Source organism: Mesitornis unicolor, unplaced genomic scaffold, assembly GCF_000695765.1.
Source record: "Mesitornis unicolor isolate BGI_N332 unplaced genomic scaffold, ASM69576v1 scaffold27620, whole genome shotgun sequence".
Taxonomy (NCBI): Eukaryota; Metazoa; Chordata; class Aves; order Mesitornithiformes; family Mesitornithidae; genus Mesitornis; species Mesitornis unicolor.
The window spans coordinates 57560-82737 of record NW_010159403.1 but is presented as its reverse complement, the minus strand read 5'-3'; the positions used below and the strand labels follow the sequence as shown (position 1 = coordinate 82737).

Genomic DNA, 25178 nt, shown 5'->3' with positions numbered 1-25178 from the left:
AGATGCTTCTCAGTGAAAATACCTTTATATTGGTACAAAAATGTAAAAATTAAATAAAAAACTAATAAGCTGTGTGATATCCCTCAAAATCAATAAGATACATGTACATGTATTTGTATTTTCTGATGGGCATAGTACTTGGAACTATGGGAATTTTGCTCATATATTTTAGGATCTTTTAATTTACTTAATTATATTAAAAAAATTTTCTGTTTCTAAAATGTCATGTCTTTAATATACAGTTAATTAAAGTAGCATTTGATGAAGAAGTAAGTCCGGAAGTGGTGGAAATATTTAAGAAACAGTTAATGAAGTTCCGTTATCCTCAATCTATCTTCAGCACTTTTGCATTTGCAGCTGGGCAAACGGCACCACAGATAATTTTACCAAAACAAAAAGAAAAGAACACTTCATTCCGGTATAGTCATTTTTCTTCTTTTATTACTGATGTTCTTCTTCAGTATTAGTTAAATGGATTGAACAGTCTGACAGCTTTGCAGAAATGCATATCATTCAGGCAGTTTTCAGGAAGGTCAAAATAGCTGATTTCTATTGTGCATAATTTTATATTTGCTGAACAAAAGGTAGATTAGTATGATATACATTTTGAGTATAGGAATATATTATTTATTCAAATTTCTGGCTGCAGTAAGCTTGAGCAAAGCATCTCACTACATTTTGAAACACACACAATGTAAGTAGCATTTTCAGCTATGCAAACTATGCCAACATAAAAACCAGATATTTTTGGTGTATTGCTTTATAGGTTAATAACCTGATGTGCGTTAGAATTAATTTTACCCTTAGTACAGTCTGTACAATTGTCCTACTGGTCTTTAGTCTAGAGTTTGAGCTTTGAGTCCTCTTTTGGAGCTTATGTTGTACATTAATTTTTACTACACTAGATGGGTCATTAGTCTGTTCCAGAGTGGTAGTGCCTGTGATTCTCTGTTAATTATTGCGTTGTTGACACAGGAAAGTAGAATCCCAAGCTAGTTATGGAACTCTAAAAATTTAAGGTAATTTCCATCGTTCCTGCCTTTACTTTGTCAACTTTGTAGACTTACCACATCACTAGCAAAATACAAATAGCTAAAGAAAGATGATGGCTGCTTATTCATTACCATTAGACAGACACAAATTTATCTCAGAATAATAAAACTGGTGTTTAAAAATTAACATAGGAAGTAATGTTTCTGGAGGTTATAATTTTTGTCATTGTATTGAATAAAAATGATGAAATACATTTCATTTGGATAAGTGGGCTCATAATAAAAATGTGTGCATGCTATCGAGAATCATATGCATTTTTCTAATTTTTTTTGTTGCTATGAATTTGCAGTACTTTCTCGAAAAGCCTTGTGAAAGGAGCAAAACGTGCTGGGAAGATGACAATTGGACGCCAATATTTATTAAAGAAGAAGACAGGCACAATAGTGGAAGAAAGAGGGAATCGCCCAGGCTGGAATGAAGATGATGATATCTCTGGTAATAATAAATATTTTTTTTTTCATGTTGGCTGATAAGTCTATCTTATTATGCTTCTATTCCAGTATATTGAATCAGTCATATCTTCAAGAAGAAATTGCAGAGTCTTCCTAGACAGGAAAGAGAAAGGTTTCAGATATGTACATTTAGTAAGTGTTTTCTTTTGTGACGACAAGGCAAAAGAGGAAGTTGACTTTTTTCTGTGATAAAGCAAAATACTAGATTATTATTTTGGAATGATCAAGCTATTTTCATATAGTATCTTCTTATCTTTTTTACGTCACAGTAACGTAGATGGAACGGCATAGAAGCATGCTGTAGCTTCCATTTATCTTTAGACATCACAACATCTGCAATTAGTCTATGATGAGAAAACAGTAATTGGTGAGATCCCTCAAATACTGTAGGAGACTTTTGCAGATGTGGATGTGACAAATGATTTCTGAAAGCAGCATAAGTCATTGCTAAAATAGCATTTTCCTTCATTTTGGTTGAAAGGATCTGGGGACAGAAGGTAGAAAGTGATTTAGGCACTTTGTATGGTTTGTGTGATGGTGTGGAGTTTGACTTTCTTCCAAATACTTCTTTTCCTACCATGTGCTGCTGTCAGTATATCCTTATCTGGACCAGTGCTAATTTATAATAAACCACTAGAGGGAACCAGATTCTCCTGTACATAAACAGGTATTGTTTTGTCATACCGTTCTTTCTTTTTTTTTTTTAGAAAAATAAGCATTTCAGATAATGAAGTGTTTATCAAACACTAATATTTTTTTCTAAACATCAAACAAGTTGAATTTTCTTTTTGAATATTTGGTCAGTGAGCAAGGCAGCATATGTGACTTATGAGCAGGTACATAAAATTTGTGTGAAGCAGGACTGTGTTACTGCACTGTCTCTGTTCTCTCTGAAATGGAAGAAAACCATTCTCGGAAAGCTAAAAATATTGATTCTGTTCTTTCTTTCCAGATAAAAGTGGTGGGAAAAAGGCAAAAAGAAAGGATTACAAAATACAGAATGTCTTTACAGTGCTTAAGAATTACGTTCTTAATTGAATTTCCAGCGTCTTCCTTAAGTGCTGAGTTAGTATACGTTCTGACTTTGCAGATTCTTTGGGTCAGAAGCAATTCTGCAGGCTGTACTTGTGTGATTTTGGGTTGATTTTGTGTCCTTCACCCAGAGACACCAAGAACAATCATACCTGTTTATTGGTGCTTCTCTTGATGTTGAAGAAGTTTTAAGAGGTTTTGCATTGCTGATGTACAAAACAACTACATTCTTCCGTGAACACGAGTGTTACAGAAATGTTAGTGATAGTCACTTTTTTCCTAACAAAAATATAAAAGTATCAATTGTGAGGCTTCGTACATGCTGCTTTCCAGATCTTGTGACTGGGAATATACAAGATGGTCAAAGTCTGACAGTTTGCTTTTCTCTCCACGCTGCACTGACACCTCAGATACAGTCGGCTGACAACAGTTGTAACTCTGCTTCAGAGTACCAATAGCCATAGGAAATTTGCTATTTAATCACTGCAATTTCTTTTATGTTGACTGCTGTGAATTACTTCATTTGCAAGTCTCAAAAACTGATGTATAGGAAACTATACAGCTACACCAACGATGAAGGAAATGGGAACTATCTGCAGCAGATGATGCATTGTCTTAAAAAAGAAATATAGGGTTGGAAGGAATTTCCATCTCTCTACCCCAAGGCATAATCAACATACTTAACCTGTTCCTCATAAATATTTACCAAAATTTTTCTTAGAAGTTTTCGAAGATGAAGGTTCCACAACTCTAGGCAATGTATACTAATGCTTGAACCATCCTTAATGCTGGAGAAAAACAAGCAACCTTCTGACATTCAGGCCTAAATATTTTTTCCCACAATTTAAAGCCTTCAGTTCTTATTCTGCCACCATATACATGCAGAAGAGATGATTCCCTTCATTTTGATCATAGTGCTTAATGTATTGATGAACTGTTGTAATATTTATCTGTTCTTTTCTGGGTATTAAGTATCTGCAGTTCTTCCAGTTCATTCTTTATTAGTCTTGATGAACTGCTCATCATCTCCCTTGCTCTTTTCTCAGTCCTCTTTAGCTTGGCCGCATATAACTTGCAATGTGATTTCTAAAACGGGACACAGTACTCCAGTTATTAGTTGTTGCTAATGAACACCTAATTGCCCTCCAATTCCTCCTCATCTTTTTATTTTCAGAATTTAGAATCTCATCACTATTAAATTCTGTTTTGTATAGGTGGTCATATTGGTGTGTCCCATAGGAGACTAAAATCCACTCTTACCAAGAGTCATCTCTCAAGAACAGTAAAATAGAGGGATTATTCCTCTTATCTTCAAAATCAAATTTAAAAAAAAATCCATTTTAAACTTGCAACAGCAAAACATCTTCATGTTCCCCTTCAGGTTAAGGACACCAATATGAGCTCTTGTAATCTCTAGCCTTTTATGCACAGGGATGCTGTGTCACCACTTTCATGAGCGAAAAATGTATTTTGAAAAAAATACTTCAAAAGATGCACCCTCATCTTATCTGAGTCAGTTATAGCTTTCCATTCCAAACCATTAAATACCAACTTTCTGTATGCACCAAAACCAAATTATTTCTAAAACTTTTTTTTTCTTGTTAGTGCACTTTATACTTGTAAATGTTTTGTAACTTCTTTCTTACCATAACACATATGAAAACAGACATAAAAGAGGAAATACCCACAGCATTAAACTCTCTATTATTCAGGACAAATAGAGAATTGTTATTTTTGTTTTGGTAAGCTGCAGGGGCAACGAAATTATTCATTTAGCTTTTATGCTAATATGCACCAAAGAAGTGTATATATGGGTCCTACTCCTGTAAATTCTGAATATTGTCCATTGCAAAGTAAAAATTTCATTGCATTATAATTTTATTTTTTTTAAATTATTTTAATTTCCAGTTTTATTAAAAGTCCTGTTTTAAATTTAAATCCTTATATACTTTTCAGTGCCTTGTTCATACTTCCCCTCACACAATGCTCAAGGTGGTAGAAAGTAACTGATACGTGCTGTGGGCAGTAGATCTGGTTTCAGAGGAAGTGTCAATAACAGGCAGGTGGCAAGTTTTGTACAAAGACCTTGCTTGACTTGAATTTCAGTGTAGTTTGAACTTGTGACAAGGTTTTTATCTCTCACGGTTAAAGATTGTTCTGCTTTGGAGAGTGCAGCTGACGTGCAAGGCTGAAGAAAGCTGCTGTTTGACATTGAAAGTGAGGCATTAAGAAGCCAGCAGTCATCTGTTGGGAAATTATGACACAAACTTTTTTTTTTGCTTGAACCAAGACTTTAAAAGTTTGTTACATCTTTTGAAGGTAGTTTAAAAGACTTGTGAGGTCCATTTGGTCTTGGGTGTTTAATGAATATATGTGCACGTTTTTCATTATTCTGTCTTGTGTTTAGCAGGTTTTCATAAGTTGTTGAAGGATTATCTGCTTTTAGTTCAGTTCCAATGAATATATGAGATAACTTTTTCCAGGATATTAGTGAGAGAGTTGTCAGCCATGCCAATCACAAGTGCAATAGGTAATTGTGCTATATATTCAGGTTTCCTGACTAAAATACTATCTTACTGCTTATAATTTCTATAAACTGTGGTTTGTATCTGTTTTTGTCATTCGTCACTGACAGGAAGACAAACTAATATTTTGTTCAGAAGCAAATAGCATAATTTTCTGTGTAACTGCTGGCCTCCCCAACAGCAAACTCTTAAAGATTTTTAACTTTAGTTTCAGATGACAGTGATCTGCACACAAGTGGTACCCTAAAAGCATCTGAAAAATCAACAATGGAGCAATTAGTAGAAAGAGCCTGTTTCAGAGACTATCAACGTTTGGGACTAGGGACCATCAATAGTAACTCTTCTCGCTCAAAAACAGAATACTTAAGAATAACTGCACTGAACAGGATGTATTCACTTTGCAGGAGGTGAGTTTACCAATTCAGCCAAGTAGTTGAAAATTAAGATGTTGTAACACGCGTACGATATGATGCATCCATTTAAGCAACTTATTCTGATAAAATTTTTGTTTACAGTAGGAGTGTTCAACCAGTGACCTTGAAGTTATTTGCATTCCACTCAGAGATTAGTCTTCTGGTGGCTGCACGTCCAGCAATAGAAGCCAGAAGTGAGCATTCAGTGAGCCCCAGAAGCTCTGCCAGGCAACACAAGTCTTCCTTCCTAGGTTCTTTCTATAGCCCTTGGAAAAAGAGTGCCCCTCTTTCTGGCTTTTGGAGGAAAGTAACCTAGATACTCTGAAATGCCTTTTGAAGGAGTTTCACTCCTGTGGCTTTCTACGCTGATGTCTGGATCATTTGGCTGTTTTTCAGCTTTCTGACAGTCTATAAAGTTAGCTGTTAGAACTTACCCTCTGTTAGAACTTACTCTCTCGGTATGGTTTCTGTAATTTGCTATGTTGGTACTGGAAATTGTGTGTGTAATATATTTGCATATAAAATTTATGTTCCTAAATAAAAAAAGCAAGCCTCAGAAACAATCGTACATAACTGTTTTCTTCAAATGAAAAAATATGTTTTAAGATTGGATTCATTAAGGTATCTACCCTACTTTAAAAGTTTGTCATAATGCTGGTGCTCTGTTTTAACACGTGAATGTTACTAGCTCCTTTTTTACTGCGGAAGCTGATGTAGTTTACTACCACTACCCACAAAAATTCTTTTTAATACAAAGTCATACCTGCATGAATCATTTCAAAAGAGGATTTGCATTCTCTGAAGCCAGTTTTGGCTAGTCATTGCTTTCATTATGGATAATGAATTGCCAGTTCTTCGTGGAAGAAGGGCACACAGGAAAATATTAGATTCTTTGTTTTCTGACTTAGCTAGAGAACAGGCTAATAACGGGGTTTGTTCAGTCACCATTGAGTACAGTGCAGAGGAAGGCATTGAATCTGTACATTTTTGTTATGCTTTAGACATTATGCAGACAACTATTTTCTTCTCCTGAAACCACCAGTTTTTAATATTCTGTATGATTCTTTTTAAAGATAATTGATATCTGTGTGGATTACAAATTTTAGGATATAAATACTTATCTAGTGCCCTATTAGTTACTGTGTTTTAAGAAGTACACCGTAAAAATTATGTGCATTGATTTTTGTATGAGGACAGTTCAATAAGTGTCAAAGAACTGAATTTGCAGGGAGAGTGCATGTTGTAGAGGAACAAAGTTGTTTAGTAAGCACTAACTTTTCCCTTAGTTTCCCTGCTAAGTTTCTTCTTAATGTATGAAATTAAATTGAATATTTTTAGAGGAGATAGGAAATAATATTTCATTTTGCTTGAATCTTTCTTTTCACATTATCACATCTACCATCTTTCTGCATTTTCTATTTGTAAAGCTATTCTATCAGAGAATTTCATAGTCTCTCAATGTACTGTAGTGTTTTAGAATGCACTTTCAAATACAATGTTCCAAGGAATCTGACTGTAAAATTTAAATTACATAAACCAAAACCTATTCTCTTAGTTGTGATACTTTAGACAATCTAACATTCTTTCTTTTCAATTCTCATATTTCATATACAAGTGTCAAAACAAAACTACTGCATCATTTGCATGCCTCAAAATTCTCTTTTCTGTCATGCTCAGAAATATGGCTTCATTACAATGAGAGCTATGAAATATACTAAGAAGAAAAATATTACCAAATAAAATGTAACCTCAAATGAAAGAGACTTTCCATTTAAGATAGTCTTACAAATTTTTAACTAAAGTTGTTTTAAAATTGCAGTTTTCTTTACAAGTTGATGTATTTTCTAGGATTGGACTGAAAATGGGAGTTACTAGATTAAAAAATAATTCTAAAAGTTGAGGTGTATTTTCCTTAAGATGTGTATTCAGCTTGTAGTTTTAGGAATTTTTTTTCAATGTTTAAAATTTTGAAAGCCACTTTAATTGCCGTTCTACTTTTTCACCTTTTTGTCAATACAGTTATCCTGGGCTTCTGGTAGTACCTCAGTCAGTTCAAGACAGCAGTCTGCAGAGAGTTGCTCGCTGTTACCGTCACAATCGCCTACCAGTTGTCTGTTGGAAGAACACTAAAAACAATACTCTCCTACTTAGAGCCGGGGGCTTTCATGGCAAAGGTGTTGTTGGCCTCTTCAAATCACAAAACACACATACTACAGGTGGGTTGATGCAGCTGGGCTTTCTGTATAAGTTATTTTATATAGAAAATATATTTTTCTAGAGGAAATCAATCACAGAATCACAGAATCTTAGGAGTTGGAAGGGACCTCGAAAGATCATCCAGCCCAACCCCCCTGCCAGAGCAGGAAATGATATGATTGAATCAAAAGTCTCAGGATATGAATGGTTACCTGGTTTTATGTTAGTTCCATTTAATTACTGTATGTCAAGAAGCAGATCCTGAACAGTATCAAAGTGATTTTAACAACATCAGGGAATAATTTGAAAGGAGATTATATACATACAAGAAGCTGTCAGTAAAAGCTGGCACCTGTGCCAAATGCGGTGCAAAATTCCCTGTTTCACTTAAATCATCATTTTCCTTTGCACTGGTTTATGTAACGCGTGTATGTTGTTCCTTTTAACAGAAGAGTATATAAAATATTAGGGAGATCATTATCCATTGGATTTTCTTATGTTTTTCGTTGTAATACTAGTTTAACTTTTATCTTTCTTTTATAAAGCATAGACCTGAAAGGTTCCAGTTGGGATCTTTGCATTAAGTAAATCCCTTTCTTTGTGTGATGAAGATTGGACCAGCACCAGATTTGTCAGAAAAGGTTATTTTTCAGAAGGATATAACACATTAGGGTAATATTAATTCTGGAAAGAACGTTACTTTACTTTCACCATTCACCAGTAGTATTTAGGGATACGTATTGTGACTGCCTAGATTCTCATTTCTTATGCTGACAGTTTTGTCAGAGATAATTTCATGCCAAGAGTGAATTTGGTATACTGCTGAAGAAAACGTCAGTATTCTCTTAAATCAAACTGATAATTGTTTAGAAATCATTCTAGAATTAGCCATAATTCTTCTTTTTTTGAGAAAAAGAAAATGTGAAGTAGAATTGGAATACCAGGAACTCATCAAGGCAGCAACTTCTTCAGTCCTGTTTATGTTTGTGTTTCACCCAAATAATGACTAAAACACAATTAAAGGGTTTGACTCTACTGAATAGTTTGTTCTGTAGAATTTTTAAAAACCTGGCATACTGTGCAAATATGTGCAGTTCTCACAGAAATAGTTTGAAGAATTACATGTTTTAAATATTTTCTTCCTAGTCCTGACTTTTTCCTTCACAGTATATCTCTATGAAAACCACAGCTTTATTACTTGTAAAGAACAGTTTATATCAGACATTGCTGGGTGCTGCTCTGCAGCCAGTTGATGAACATCCGAGTGTTCTTCATCATCAAGGCCTTTGAACCTTTGATAAACAAACCGTGACATTTTCAATGCCCTGCTTTGCATAGTAAGCTTTTTATTTTGCTATTCTATGTATTTATAAATGTATTTTAATGTATTCCATTCTTCCTGTGACTCCAGCTCCTGCTTCTTTAGAATCTTCAAGCAGTATAGAACAGGAGAAATACCTACAGGCCTTACTGAATGTGATATCCGTCCACTGTAAAATGAATGCCAGTAATACTCTCACTGTTAGACCGATTGCTCTGTCACCAGGTAAAATGGTTTTATATAGTGCCTTTCTGTGGTTAGGTTGAAAAGTGAGTTTTCTCTGATTTGATGTTAGTTCAATTTATCCCGTACAAATTCTGCAGTTTCTTTGTTGATATGCTTTCCAAATAGCTTATTCACCCTTAGTTTCAATGAATGTGGGTTTTGTATGTAAAGGATGTTCATAATCTTTCTCAGAATATTTTTCTGTATTCTAAATTTGACCGTAAACAATTATCTACCTGTGGGTCATAGGTTTTTATGAAATTCCCTTGAGTTTGATGGGCCAATCTTGAGGGATTAGTAATTTATTACAATTCTGGAACAAATAAAATCAAGTTCTCCAGAATGTCAAGATGCCAAAACTTTACCGTTTAGGGTTTTTTATGTATCAAATGCAACAATTATGTCATATAACAGAATCAAAAGCAAAGGTCCACTTTTTATAGTCTTTTATAACAAATTAAGCGTATTGAAAACTGTCGAATAAGAGACTGCCAAATTGAAGAGAGTGTGAAATACTACTCTGTTTCATTTAATGAGAAAATATGAGTTTGCAAGCTCAGATTCTATGTGGAAAGATGCACTGTTTAGCTACAGTAGTATCCAGGAAGGTACACAGGCATTTTCATCTGTGTTACATACACACAATGGCTTTTCATGTCAGTTCCAAGCAGAGCTTTACTTGCAGTGAAAACTCTGTCAAAATACACTATTTGAGTTATGTGGAACCATGAAGAAATGAATCCATGTTTTATTTCAGTTATTTTGTGATGAAATCTGGTAAGGTTTATGTGAAGGTAACCCCAATGTCTTAGAAAGAGAAGTATGTTACCTGAAATTGTGTCTGTCTTGTCTTATTCAGTTGGTGCTAATTGGCCTAATATAGCCAAACAGCGGCTTTTCTTGTAAAATAACCCCATTCCCAAAATGTGCATGCTTTGCTTCATTTATCATAAAATATGTTGACTGCTTAGCTATCTCTAACATCTCCATACCGTTGCCAATGTATTGATGTGCCTTAAAAACTAAATCTGAACTACCAAATTGGCAAGAATTAGCTGTATTGTGTGAAAAAGGGCATTTTTATCAGTTATGTTAAGTGTTAGTCTGAGTAACACTGTAGTTTTTTAATCTTCTATTCTTTTTTTGGCTGACTTTAGGCACTGAAAGGAGGGCTTCAAGAATGTCTACTGTGTTTAAGCAGGTAGTGCCAGGACATTTGGATGTAAATCTATCCAATAGCTTTTCTCGAGGAGGTTAGTAAGACTAGTTCAAAGTCTATGATTTGAAATAATAAATGATTGGAAATGTTAGTGAAATAAAAATAATTACACTGCTTACGGATTCATTATGCTGTGAAACAACAAAACAGAAATTACAGATCATTACTTACCATTGAAACAAACCTTGTTTCATGTTGGAAATTAGTGGAAAATTAAGCATTCCATTAGGAACTCTGTTTCTAAATACTTTGTGTTTCAACCATATTTTTAATTTGTCTAAAATGTATGCCCTGAAAATGCATCTTTTATGTTAGAATTGACTGCACTTCAGAATCTTCAATTACAGATCATTTGGGCATTTGGCTGAAGATTACCTGATGCTTCATAAAGTTAAAAATAATCTATCTGAATAATTTTAGTCTAAGTAAAGGTGGGAGTTACGTGTGCAGGCTGTAGTAAGTAGGGAGATACAGTGCATACTTTGGGAATAGTTGTTCTTAGGTACAAGGGCTCATCAGTGTAATTTCTACAAGAAACTTTCATTCTGTGAAATGGATTTCAACTACTTTTATTCATCTACTTTGATGAAATTCTAATGATTTTTTATGTGCCTTACATGCTTAAATTAGTGCATCAAATCCTTAAATATATGCTTGTTAGGATAAGGGTAAATCTGTTTTCCAAAAGGGAGCATTTTATTTTTCTTTTATTACCTTTTAGCCCTGAAGGCTGCTCTTGCAATTATTTCAAAGCATCTAAAAGTTGCTTTTCTTCCTTTTTGACTCCTTCCAGCTTTGTGAGCAGTGCATTAACCATCTTACAGCAAATGCAGCTCAGATTTTCAGAGGTGAGAGTGAGAAAGGCCATGAGATTCCTCTTCTAAAATTAGTTAGACCTACTTCGACCTGCTGAGGTCCATTCCAACCTAAATTATTGTGTGATAGAAAAACTGTCGCTTCATATAGGGAACAATTAAAGAATTTTCAGAGAAGAACTTTTCAATAGAGATGGACAGGATTAGAGGCATGAAGGAGGGAAGAAAGCAGGAGGGAGGGAGAAAGGAAAGAAGAAAGGAAAATACTCTGAGCTGTATAGAGAAGTTCTGTGAGACTTGTAGCAGAAGGGAAAAGAGGAAACACAGTTAAATGGTGATCAACAAAGAATGGAAAATTCTGTGCATTTTCATTAATCATAGTATATGCATATTTCATATCTGAAAATCCTGTTTATAATCTCTACTCATTATCTTGTTCTTGTACTACATGGAGACGAAGAAAACAGTGACTTTAATTGGATGGGTAAAGTGGCTAGGGACCTAAGAGAAAAGGAATTAATAGTGTCTGGAATTGTTACAGAAACTGGGGACTGTGCCCAGCTTCACTTTGTACTGAAATAGTGAAGCTGCAGGGCAGCTGATAGCAGACCTTGGGTTGTATTCTGTCCTCTTGTGTTGGGACAAAAGCGCCAACAGTGAAGTGGTGCTGAGGGGCAGTGAAGGTGCTCCAGATAAGTAAGGGTAAGCTTGCTGATTGGCTGTATGGAGGTTGTCTTTTGAAGAGATAAGGATTGCTGAAATAACTACTGCTGGTTTCTGGGGTTAGAGTTTGCAGTAAGTGTGATAAGTGAGTTTGTTGCTACTCAGTGAAGAAAAAAAAGGAGTCTCAAGGTGATATTAGGTCACAGATGTGGTGTTCTGTGGGATGTTGAAGTCTCTTGGCTAAATTTCAGCAGTAATCAGGAAGAGGGCAGAGAAGTTCTCTTGTGTCTTGCTGGATTGATGCCACACCTGCTCTATATATCTGAAAGGTGTAATTACAGCCCAGTGTCTGCAGTCTGTTTAGCAGGATACATGAGGACTTTGCTGAAGCATAAGAATGTTTGACAAGTACAATGGGAGCCCTAGTGAAGGTGAGAAGTTGACAGAGTAAGAGAGAGCAGGGAGAAGGAATATCTCCCTCTTGAGAAGTAAACACTAGGGGTTTTAGATTAGCTGACAGAACACTTTTAGAAGAAACTCTAAAATACATGAAGTATATACAATCTCCAAAACTGTTGTTCTCAAACAGATTGATTCACGTGGCTTATTATTGCAAGTTTTTATTGCTTTTTCACAGCTAGTTATGTTTCATATGTAAACTAGTGTCACAAGACCGTATGCAGGACCAAAAATACAGGGTTTTGGTCAACTTTAAAAAACAGACTTACTTTATGCAGGCAGTCTAAAAATGGTAATTTCTCTCTCCTTCTTATTCCTAAGAATAACTCAAAAAGAAAAAAGAAAAAAAAAAGAAAAAGGAAAAAAAAGACAATGGGGTTAGCCATTAGTAAGTGAGTTTATCATAACGAAGTTTATCATAACAAGCAGCTATGGATTATGTGCTACACTGCACGAAAATACAATAGCAGTATTTTTGTGGTTTTTATTCTGGATCCCTCTTTCTTTCCTTGTTTTTATCCTCACACATACCAGGGCACAAAAGCCAGGTTCAGCTATGATACACCGATTGAAAAAGACAATTTCTGGGGTTTGTGCCAATGTATTTTTAGTACACATACTTTTAAAATTTAAGTTAAAAGATGTGTGCCAGTGCTTCTCATTTTTAAAAGTCATTGTTGGTCTGAATACCCATCAATTGTCCTGAATATTTGTGTCCATGTCAGATACGGTTTTTTACTTTATCTGGAACACTGTAACAAAGTAGTTGCCTAAAGCCCACTTAAATTGTTTCTGATCTGAAATACTTAGACAAATACTTAAATATCATAATGTATTTTCATTCTTAGACTTTTTTTTTGGCAATACCTTGGTTAATATCTTTCATAAGAATTGCAAGTTCATGCAAAATACTTCTTATATCACTTTATAAGTATAGTGTGGTTCAAGAGAACAGCACTTTTTACCTGGCTTTGTTTTGTAATTTAGAAAAGTAAATTGTTTTCTCAGTATGATTTGCTGCTGTTGGAAAAATACTAGGATATTTATAATTAATAAATGCAGGCTCAGCTCAGACATTTATTTTAAAAGCAGGAGACATTAATACTTTTAATATATTTTAACAGAATATTTGTATTAAAAGAAGTTGCTTGTGTTGATGTGGCTTTGGAGCCAAAAACACACCCTCTGATAAGCATACAAGACTCTCACTGAAAACAAGAATGTTTGCAAGGGGGGAGGAAATCTCTTTGTGTGATAGATATTCCATGTTTTCAAAATTATATACGTTTACACAGTCCTTTAAAAATGTTTGTAGGTGTGTAGAACTAACATCTTGCACTCTGATTTGATTTTGAGGTCCATCAAATTATGTACCTAAAATAGACTAAAACCATTTTTTTAGAAAAGCGCTAATGGTTGGGATTTTTAATTTTGCTGGATAGAAGATTTCAGTGAAGTGTTCAGCAGAATGATGTAATTGTTACATTTTTTTGGTATTGTAATTATGGAAAAACAAATTATGGCTGTGCTACATGTTTAAAACTATCGCAATGACAATGAAAATTACTACTTTTTGATAAATGGATCCTTCCTTCCCATTTTATATTGGTTTTCTGGCTTGGTTGATGTTTTGTCTTGTGCTTACTAAGATTTGTGCTGTCTGATAAATCATGTACTATAAAGAAATTCAATATATACTAGATCGTTGGAAATTAATAAGTAACCCTTTTCTTTTCTCCTGCAATGTGTCTCGCTGCAATGTGCATTCCATTCCTCCTCCTTCTGTCTTAACTGTTATCTACCAGTGCTTGGGTACAGAGATAAATGTTTCACTCATTCAAATTCCAAATCAGCAACTAAGGGAAGAGCCCATCAAGGTACTGTATTCTGTGTCCTGAAAGCACATTCTTTTCTACCATCTCCATAACTACTACAAAATCTTAATACATGCTAAAGTGATCCTGACAGAAAGCCTTGATTCTGCATTAACAAAATTTGGGGGGTTTTTAGTTCAGTGTTGTGGTTTTGCTTTGTTTTGGGGATTTTTGGCCATTGAATGTACGATGCAGTGACAGTGGTTAGCCACACATTTGACCATGTTATTCATTAATAATGTCATGATTTAGTCTGGAGTGATATGTAGAAAATTTTCTGTGTGAAAATTAATCCTATAAAAGTCCATTTAGTACTTCTACTGCTTTAGTGAAATAGCTAAGAAATACTGTTACCTAGTCAATCAACTTACTTTCCAAAATTATTGTTAATGTTAGTGATGAGGGAAAAATTGATTTCTGACAAATTGGAAAGTCATAATGATACCATATTTGCAAAATAATGAAAGCTAGATACAGCTAACAAAAATTAAGGCAAAAAGTACTAGGCAAATTCAAAGAAAAATATAATAGAAATAGAATTGTGTCTTTTAATCACTGGTATCCATCACTGGTATAGATGTTCATCTGCATGTATTTGTAACCAGTTTCATTGCTTTTGATGTTCTACAGGTGCTAGTGATGGCCTGCATTTGTAAGATGTTAAAGGGTGTAACTGTATTTTCATATATATCATCTCTGGGGACAGCTGTCTTGTGTTGGAGCTAGCGTTTTTTCATACCAAATGAACAAGAAATTATTCCTCTTATTAAACGCTTGTGATTTCAACTTGCTAAAGTCTTTATTATTTCATCTGTAGTAGTTCAGATGTGGAACAAAAGTCTGTACTAAACATACTGCTTTACTAAGTGAGGTATTTTATAAAACTGTCTGTAAAGTGGAAACTGTATAGAACTGTTCCAGTTCAGAAGCTGTCAGCCAACCATTCTCAGTTACTGCTGTTCATTTGCTCACATCTAAGACTAGCAGCCAGACAGGCAGGCAAGCTAAACTGTGCAGACAAGTTGCTGCTGAGGATTACTCTGCAAAATTATTTAATAGAAGTATAATCCTGCTTCTGAAAAATAGAAGAAAATTATTTTGCTAGTTGAGCTATCGTAGTGGAATTTTGCAGTTATCTGCAGCTATTTTCTTCTATGCAAAAAATGTTATCTGTGCATATGATTGGATTTTACTGAAGGGGTTGGAGGACTTTTTTGGTACCGTATATCTAAATTTCTACTACTATGAGTTATTTCTGGTGCCTCTTTTGGATATCTTGGTTCACAGATTTATGGACAAGAGTCTCTTCTGATAATCTGATTTACTGCATATTGGGTTAAAGAATTTCACGCTGCCATTTGAACATCAAATTTAGTATACTTTAAGGGATTTGATTTTGGAGTGGTGCTATTTATATTCTGAAAATCGAGTACCTTTCACATACCTCACATTGGACACACAAAAACGGTCTCACAAAATCAGTGTTATTAACTAAGGTGCAAGAAACAAAAATATTTGCTAGCCTTTTCTTCTGCTGGTGCTAATAGGCCTTAGCAATCTGGTTTATTACTACTTTATCTTATGTTGAAATTGCGAAACTTACCTCAGCGCAGTCGGATCAGAGCATGTCTGATTTGCTCATGTATCCTGTAGGAATATTCTCTGGAAATGACAATACAGCTGCATCAGCAAGGCACAGTATGAAAACTCAAAACGCTGTTGAGAGGCAGAGGTTAGTAGGTTGGTACAATGCCATCCTTATTGCTGTGCTGCTTTCAGATGCAAGTGCTTGGTTCCCCATCACACTGCACTGTTTCAGGCTCAAGTTGTTGCTAGCTTAGGGATTTCTGCACCATGCCCTGGTGCCAGAGTAATGCTGCTCTTACTGCCAGATTAAAACTGTAAGACTCTGATCTTCTAGGCATCCTCTCTACTCACACAACTGTACCATAGTCACATCTGCTAGAACAGAGTCATGAAACACATGATTAAAAAAAGAACTTCCTTCAATTAATTTTCATTTCTAATCGTCTATTAGACATCAACAATTGAAAACTAAAATTCATGGCATTTTGCATTTCAGTCATGGCATTTCAAGAGTAAATATGGAATACTTTCTCCTGAAATGTAACATTTGAATTGATCATCCTTATATACATATTCATTATGATACGTTATGGTTGATAGTGTTACATTGTGTAGGATGAAAGGAACACAAGAATTCTAGGTAGTGGAATTTTAAGTTATACTATTTCTGATTTTGAAGAAAATAATTATATATAATATTCTTACTAGTTAGACTTCCAAAATAATACACCTTTGACAAGGAAATACCTAAAATTTTTGTACCTGCTGCTGAGAAGAACAACACTAGCAATTTAACTTCCATATACTTAAATGGACATTAATTACTTGCAGGTTGTGATTCATTTTATCATTGTATTACTGATATCATGGCAGCTTCAGTATTGCTGTGCAGAGTTTGGTTAGTGTTTTAGGTTAAATGACAATGCAGTAGGATGCTTCTGATCGTTTTTGTTATAAAAGTATTTCTTTCCAGTACGTGCTGTTAATTATGTCCTATGAGGGATGCAAATGACTTGTTTAAGCACTCAACTTTCCAAATGATGTTTTAGAATATGTCCTAATAATTATGATCTCCAGTGCCTCACACAAAGAGGTTTTTAAATATTTTTCATCTTTCTTAAGGTGTATGGGCAAGTCTTCGTTCAAGCAACCGATTTATCAACACTCAGACTCCATTCATTGATGTTGGTGCAAGACTTGCAGGGAAGGATAATGCCACTTCCTACAGCAGCGGTGGTTTTCTGCAAAGTCAGCTTTTGAGGCGGCAAGCAGCCCTCTATATATTTGGTGAAAAATCTCAGTTACGGGTAATGGACTTTTTTTTTTTTAATGTAAACATAGTTTTTATTTGGCTTGGGTTTAATAACACCTGGGAATGTGTCCCTGCCCATGGCAGGAGGCTTGGAACCAGGTGATCTGTAAGGTCCCTGCCAACCCAAACCATTCTGTGATTCTATGAACTAGGTACTTTAGACTACGTGTGCAGTGGGAAGTAAAGAAAAACTGTCTCGGTGTGCAGTGACTGCTTAGATGAATCAGCTAGTTTGTGATTTTAGGGGTTCTTTTTGGATTTGGGGTTTACTTTTTTTCTGCTTTACTGAGCTACTGGAATCAGTCCTGCACTGATGGTATGTCATCCATCCATACAGTTGTTTTAGTTGCTCTAAAAATCCTAAAGGAAGTACATTATTTTGTGTATGAAGAACTCAACAGATCTATCACTCAACTTAAGTTTTTTTTACTACTACAATTATTATTATTACAAATATGACTGCTGTGCAGTATGCTCTGCTGTTATAAGTAGTAGGTGGGTACTTATGGTACATTTTGCAAGTGGTGTAAGGATTTTTATTATTCTGGACAGATGTTGAGCTGAAAAAATTTTTAAATAGGCATTGAAATATGTAGCAATAAAGCAGGTAAGACTTCAAGATTTGCTGAGACTGTCAGCGAAAAACATGCTTCACTTTTAAATTACATCTGCTGTTGTCCTTTTCACACAGGGATTCAAACTTGATTTTGCTTTGAATTGTGAATTTGTTCCTGTTGAATTCACTGACATCCGACAGACAAAGGCTAGCTTTAAAAAGCTGATGAGAGCTTGCGTTCCCAGCACTATTCCTACAGATTCTGAGGCAACATTCCTTAAAGCACTTGGGGAGTCAGAGTGGTTCCCACAGGTAATTTATATGACAGGTACTTCTAACAATCTATGTGCAGTACTGCTTACACAAAATAAACTTCAGGCTCCTCTAACAGAGGACTATTGTGTTCTAACCAGCTGTTCTTCTTTGTTCATCCTAATTATTTTGCATGCTGTCAATTCTGTCATTACATAAACATTATTATTTTAATGCAATCAAAACATTTACAAATATGAGAGGTGTTTTTTATAACATAATTTATGGTTTATAACATGGAACACGTAAACAAGTAGAGATGACCATTTTTTCTGCTTATACAAATTTATATTCTTGGTTTTAACTGCTTTTTCTTATTTTACATATTTTATAATTCAGAAAAAGGTACAGAACTATGAATGAGCCTTTTGATTTTAAAGCCAATACTCTACTCTTCATATATGTTCCCACCCTGAATTTCCATATGCATGAGTATTTAACAAATAAGCTTGCATTTGTTATCTGTTGTGAGATATGGAGATGAGTTTGTGGGGGAGAGGGGATTGTGTGTGTGTGTTAATCTGTGCTCTCTGAATCTTTTCCTTTACTTCCCTATCCCATATTCCCTTACATCAAGATTAACCAAACAAAGGCAAGACTGAAAGTAACTTTGCAAGAATCAAGTTAAGAAGGATGTGGGAAAGTCAGCTCTTTGTTAATCTAAAAACATTTTAAATATATGATTTTTTTACCAGTTTTGTGTTATGTTTGGAATCCTCAGCTGAATATATTCTTCTCAAATGCAATTAATCATAGGAAACAGAATAGACTCTTATGCTGATTTCTTAAGGAGGAAATACATGTGAGTAACACAGGCATTTCAGTCACTGTGCATCAGAAAACCTACTCCTGTTTGAAATGTGCTACAGGGCAAGGAGTGGCTTAGCTTCTTCCCTTGAGCTGTGTTTGCTCTGGAGAGAGCATTGCTCATTGCTGCGTGTGGCCGCCACGTTCTTCAGAAAGGGGAGAAGTGGGAAGTGGATGGAGACGTGACTTCCTCAACATGCGAACATTTTCAATCACAGAGTAGTTGAACAAGTTGATAAGTGTAGATAGATGAATTGAATGTCACTGATGAAATAAACATGTCCCTACAGCAGCACAGAGATCAAGGGTAGACTACAACATTGCAGTTCCTGTCTTTTGGCATAGTTTAGAGGAAAGTAATGGTGTATCACTCTTTGCTCAGGACTAGATCATAATGTTACACACTAGCTGTGTGACATTCAAACCACATTTCTGTGGTTTAAATCATGTCATATGTGACTTACGGGATAAAGTTAATTTATTACATTTTCTACTATTCCTGTGAAAGACCAGAAATCTGTCATCTTGGAAATGTGTTTTTATTGCATTAAGCTTTCCTCTCCTGGGTAATAGAAGTTACGATTATTGACTTTAACACTGTATAGGCTAAATATTTATCTATAAGGATGTGAATACATAGAAATCTGAAGTGCTGCCCAATCTTCTGAATACAAATTATAAAACCAGTATTTTGCTTTTTTTCATATTGAATCTGTACAGGCAGATTGCATATCAGTTTCTTCATTAAGGATGGCAAAAATCAGTCTTTCTTCTATTCTTTTGCCTAAAAAAGTATAGAACAAGAAACAAACTGCTTGGTGTTAAAAGTGGTGCTGTCTTCAGTCTTTTCCTATTAAAAATTGTGGGCAAATTAGTTTCTTTTATTTTCTGAGCTATGGCTATGTGAATGTTCAGAGGAGTCAAGTGTTTTCCATCACAATTTCCATGGTAATATTCATAGGATTAGGGTTTTTTTAAAGGAAAAAAATCAGACTGCACCAAACAAGGATTGAGTTTCAAGGGTTGAACTGTTGTTTTGTTGATCATTTTCCTCTTCTAATTTAATTTTGTTCTTCCCAAAGTCACTTTCATGTGCCTTCTGTACTTTCTGAACGTACTTACTTTTTTCCTTGCATAAATGACCTTAGATATCCCTTGCCATCTTTCATTTATTTGTTTTCCTATATTGCTTCCTCCCTTTCAAGCTTTCATCTTTCCTGCTGCTGCTGTTGGTCAGAATATATTCAGTGCTCTGCAAAGATCGGTTTCATTCTACTGTAAAACACTGAATTGTTTACATATTGTCTGTTATGTTGTTTACCAAGAATGCTGTCACAGTATGACAAAAAATGGTAGAACCATCATAGAGGTTTTCCTTTTAGTAATAATAATGTGAAGTCTCATAGTAAGAATATTCCTCAAATTCACCTGAATGTTTTATTTTGATACCTATCATGTTTGAAACAATTTCATTCAAGCCAATAACCCTTCCCAGAGAAATCCACTTACTAATTCACTGCTCAAGGAATTTTAGTATCACGGCATAATGAATATTAGAATCCAAATAAATAATGTGTCCTCTTTCCGTATGTTTTAGCCAGTCTGTCCAAAAGCAAAGTATAAGAAACACTGTTAAATCTATCTAAATTATTTCCAGATTATGGAGATGGGTGTTTTTTGTGTTTGTTTTCAGGTCTGTGGTTTGGCGGTATTGTTGTTATCATTGCTATTATTAATTTCCAACTTCCATCAGATTGAGCATTAGAAATACTATGTTGTAAACATCTTACATGGGTTCTCTGTTCAGAGTACTTAGTGACTTTATGGAAACTTAATATTTCACAGGAAATTAGTTTAGCGTTAAGACCAGGATGGAATTTCTTTACAATAAATCTGTCAGCTGTGTTGTTCCCATTCTCCTTTTTATGACAGCTATTTTATTACAGTGCTCACTCGTTTTAATAGCTTAAGTTCCTATCTTCAAATCTTTGCTTAGTTTTATTGTAGTTCAGATGAAAATCCTGAGACTGTTACATTTGGCTTTTCAGTCTGTTGCATCAATGCATTTCTCTGTGCTATAAGTAGACTTCAGAACATGTATTTTAATAAGATTCTATATATTTATAATATCTAGAAATTCATCTTATACTTGAGTACGTTACTTATTTTTAATACTGTGTAGCTTCACAGGATAATGCAGTTGGGTGTGATCATCTCTGAGCTCCTGGAAAATGGTTCTTCTGTCATGGTTTGTTTGGAAGATGGCTGGGATATTACTGTGCAAGTAAGCTGCTATTAAAACCTTATGTTAAGAAAAAAACACGAGGCAATACTTTTTTTTTAATATATGTGACTGACAATTTGGCATAACATTAATAAATTTATGTTGTGGCAGCAGAGAAGAAACTAGAATGCATGAATCCTTGCATTCATTTGCAATTTATACCATTAAGAAGTTCCTTAAAGTGAATTTGTTCCAAAGATCCTGATGGACTTAAAGTTCTAAGGCTTAGACATAAAATCTGCGTTCTTGGACCTGACCATATGTAAGAGTGAAAGTTGAAAGTTGCCACAACAGATAATTTATCTTGGTAAACTTAAAAAACAAGAGGGAAGGAGGGGAATTCTTTCTCGTGCCATTTACTTTCCATAAATGAAATTAGGAGACCACACACAGGGAGAAAACTAAATTTGTGCCAGAGTGACTGTAACACCTGTTGCAAGAACAGACTGCCAGAACAGATAACTTTGTGAAACAAACTATAAAATAGGTGAATGAAGACCCACTGCCTCATTTAACTGATGCATTGTGTCCATGTAGTTGCTTCATAATTCAGAAGATAAACACAGATACCAACAATTGTAGTAAATAAAAACTTCATGTGCAGCCAGCACCCTGATACCAGGTAAACAAACCCACAAAAGAATGTTAACGTAATTATTGGAATCATTGTCAAACAATGAACAGTGAGAAGGGGACATACATAGCTGGAAATGAAGGAAGTATGTGTTGCATTTTTAAGTCTCCTGAGATGCTGTCTAGGAAAACAGGCTGAAGTTGGGTGGTGAGCCCTATAGCATGGCAACACTGCAGAAACTCTAAAATCACCCTCAAGACCAGTTCTTTAACACTTTCTTTGCTGAGGTAGCTGGTACTATTTTATAAATATTTATTATCCTTATTTTATTAGCAAAGGTGGTTTCATTTCAAATGTAATTTAAATGTGGTAAGCATTATAATTAATTCCGAAGTCTGTAATTACTCAGGTTTGACTTTTACAGATATTGTAAAGTCCCAATTTAATTAAAGATTTTTCATGTGAGGTATTACTGTAGTTTGTTTTATAAAAATACTTAATGTATGTGATAAAATACTTGTAATTGAGCTTATATGAAGGCTTTTGATTCCTTGAACCATAAATAGACTATGGAATATTTCTATTCATTGATTAAAGTGTTCTCCTACCTTCTGTCACTTTTAACATAATATATCCTGTCTTGTGATCTAGGTCGTGTCTCTGGTGCAGTTACTCAGTGATCCCTTCTATAGGACGCTTGAAGGCTTCCGAATGCTGGTGGAAAAAGAGTGGCTCTCTTTTGGTCATAAATTCAGTCAACGCAGTAATCTGACTCTCAATTGTCAGGGTAGTGGATTTGCTCCTGTTTTCTTACAGTTCTTAGACTGTGTGCATCAGGTAAGTCAATCTCTGTCTAATTTAAGTTTACAAGAAGTATTCATTAAAAAATGCACAGATGCCACTAATTCAGATGTTATAGATAGTGGTTTGAGAGAAGACTAGTAACCTCCTTCTGTAGGTTTTATTAAAGTGGATGGATTTCACCTCAAGAAGAGCCAGAATGGTTCCCTAGAGGAAACTTGACTCATCCACAAAGTACAGATTAAGAGGGATGGTTGGCATTATGGATCTTTTGAGGCCATTTATGCAGAGATGTCAAACAGAAATTGTTAAAACTAAAGACTGGCTTTTGCAGAAGAAGAAATTTACTGATTATTAATACAGTGACTAGACAGTTTTTAATTCCTTGTGCTTGATGATGAGCTTTGAAGAGGCCTTGTACTCCATCAGTTCTGGAAACAACAAGCTATAAACCAGGGGAACCTGAGATGTTCTTATTTCTATATATATTGCATGATCAGAAGATGAACACCAGCAGTTACGTGGTGTAGGAGGAAGTTAGGTTAAGAATATTACACTCAGTTCTAGTTAATTCTGAAGTCTGCCCTTTTCTTCCTCTCAAACCAGTAAATATAAATGTTTTGCAGAGCCTCCGTATGTGCAAACACAGGATAGGAGCTGGCATAGTTCATCTTGTGCATATGTCTTTCTTTCCCCAGTTTTCTCATTTTTTCTCACTGAAAAAAGCTCAAAAGACTCCTGGGCATTATTAACCTGTGTTAAGATTTATGGGTGCCTGTCTCACAGAAGATGTCTGTTGAAGCACCAGCCTTCTTAATAGGAACAGACATTCATAGTGAATACTTGCATGAGTTCTCTACCCTGAAAGAGCAGTCATCAAGTAGACTTACTTTGCTATCTGAAGCAGATTAAATAACTTGCTAAACAAATGAAAAGAAATCTTTAGATATCTATGGAAGACTGATAATTAATGAGCTTATAAGAAGATGAGTAAAGACTTACTGAAGAACATGTTCCAGAAGAGAGAAATTTTGTTTGTATCCCAATGTTAAACACTGTCAGTCATCATTATTGGTGTCTTGCAAGTTAATAAATCATATATTTGGAATTTGGTTCAATTCCTACAGCATTCCCCATTAGAAAACCTTAGAAGTATTTGTCACAAGTCCTGTTTCATCAATCTATTTCCCAATGGTTGTGGTCCTCAGGTTAATTTTTAATTGAAATGGGGACATTTTTCTAAGGAGAATCATATTGTGTTTTTCATTCAAACAAGTTAATCTGTCCAGTTGTCATACTAACTATTCCTTACAATAGATCAAGGTTATTGCTCTTTTCTGAAGTAGAAAAAGATAAATTCATGGTTGCAATAGCTACAACAGGACAGAATAGCCATGGCTTCCAATACTGAAACCCATGTGCTTGGTGGTTCATTCAGTTCTGTGTGTAAATCAATTCGTCTCATGCTGTATTCTGTCTGCTGTCAGATGTCTTCTCCAGGCTTTAATGAGCTCATCTGTTAGGAGAATGGAATACATCTATATTTGGTTTCAAGCAATAGTCTAATTTTGAAGTGAATACCTCCAGCATCTCCCCTTACCATTTCTTGATGCTGTTTTGGTTCATGCGTACTAGATTTTTCCTGGAATAATTTAACCTAAAAGTTCTGCTTCAGGCATGTACTCAAATCTCACCAACTCTTCAAAGAATCTGATCCAATGTTTCATCACTCAGCTTAAAACCATGGGGGTTATCAATGTACAATGGGTCATCAACTAAATCTAGTCCAAGGTAAAACAACAACTGTGTAGTATAGCTGAAGGGACCTCAGCACCAGCTACTTCAGACTGTTTGTCTTCTCCGTTTGCTCTGAATTCCTTGCTAATGTAGACATAACCTGCATCCTGTTCCTGAGTCTGGAAATACTTTACTCCAGTTTTACTACAATAAATAATAAAAAGTTGGCATAAAGAAAAGCAAGGAAAATTATCCGCACATACATGTACAGTTGCTGGTTGGTTTTTTTTTTTTTCTGGAGTCTGGAGATTACACAAACTTTGGAAACAAATGGGTTATCCAGGGAAAAAGGATAAAAATGAAATTCAATTATTTTGGTTAATTGTCATAGAATAGAATGTATCATATTTTCTTCATGGCAAAATTATTGGTTATGTTTAACACAATCTGCAGTTCTGAGAACATGGAATAATGGATTATAATCATCCTGGCTTTAAAAGTTAGGATTAATATCTACTGTTAACAACTGTAAGGTATGATTTTGCCTCAAGCTGTAAGGTGCCTAAAATATTCCTACTGTACATATGAATGTGTCAAGGAAAGAGAAGAATTCATCTCAGATAGCAGCTTTGATGCATGTCAACAGGTATCTGACTCTTCTCTATCTCTAAAGGGCAGTATAAAGTATACAAGTTAGTAACAGATACATTTTACTGAAAGATCTGTGTTTTCTGGGTTTTGGTCTTAAGCTATGTCCACATGCCCTGGCTGCAGCTGTATCAGCAGAGTCATTACCTCCTGCTGGCTTTCTGGAGCTGTTCATCATTTCTCCTCTGGTGGACATACCACCCTCACAGTCTGGCAGATAAGGGATTCATGTGAACCTGCCTGCCTTTTCCAGTCAAAATGTTAGAAAAAATATAGTTTAAAAGACCATCTTATTTTGATGGGTGTGGATTTA

The 25178-nt window shown here is 35.0% G+C and overlaps 1 protein-coding gene across 1 annotated transcript in view; it reads left to right on the top strand.

The window, feature by feature from the left end:
• The window catches only part of SBF2 (SET binding factor 2), a 69181-nt gene that overhangs the window by 25333 nt on the left and 18670 nt on the right, over positions 1–25178 (top strand). Inside the window, exons 9-18 of the mRNA XM_010186574.1 lie at positions 243–418; positions 1343–1488; positions 5271–5469; positions 7495–7691; positions 9083–9217; positions 10375–10470; positions 16957–17141; positions 17838–18014; positions 21004–21105; positions 22331–22516. Of these exons, the coding sequence (XP_010184876.1) occupies positions 243–418; positions 1343–1488; positions 5271–5469; positions 7495–7691; positions 9083–9217; positions 10375–10470; positions 16957–17141; positions 17838–18014; positions 21004–21105; positions 22331–22516 (1599 nt within the window). The remainder of the gene's footprint in view (positions 1–242; positions 419–1342; positions 1489–5270; positions 5470–7494; positions 7692–9082; positions 9218–10374; positions 10471–16956; positions 17142–17837; positions 18015–21003; positions 21106–22330; positions 22517–25178) is intronic.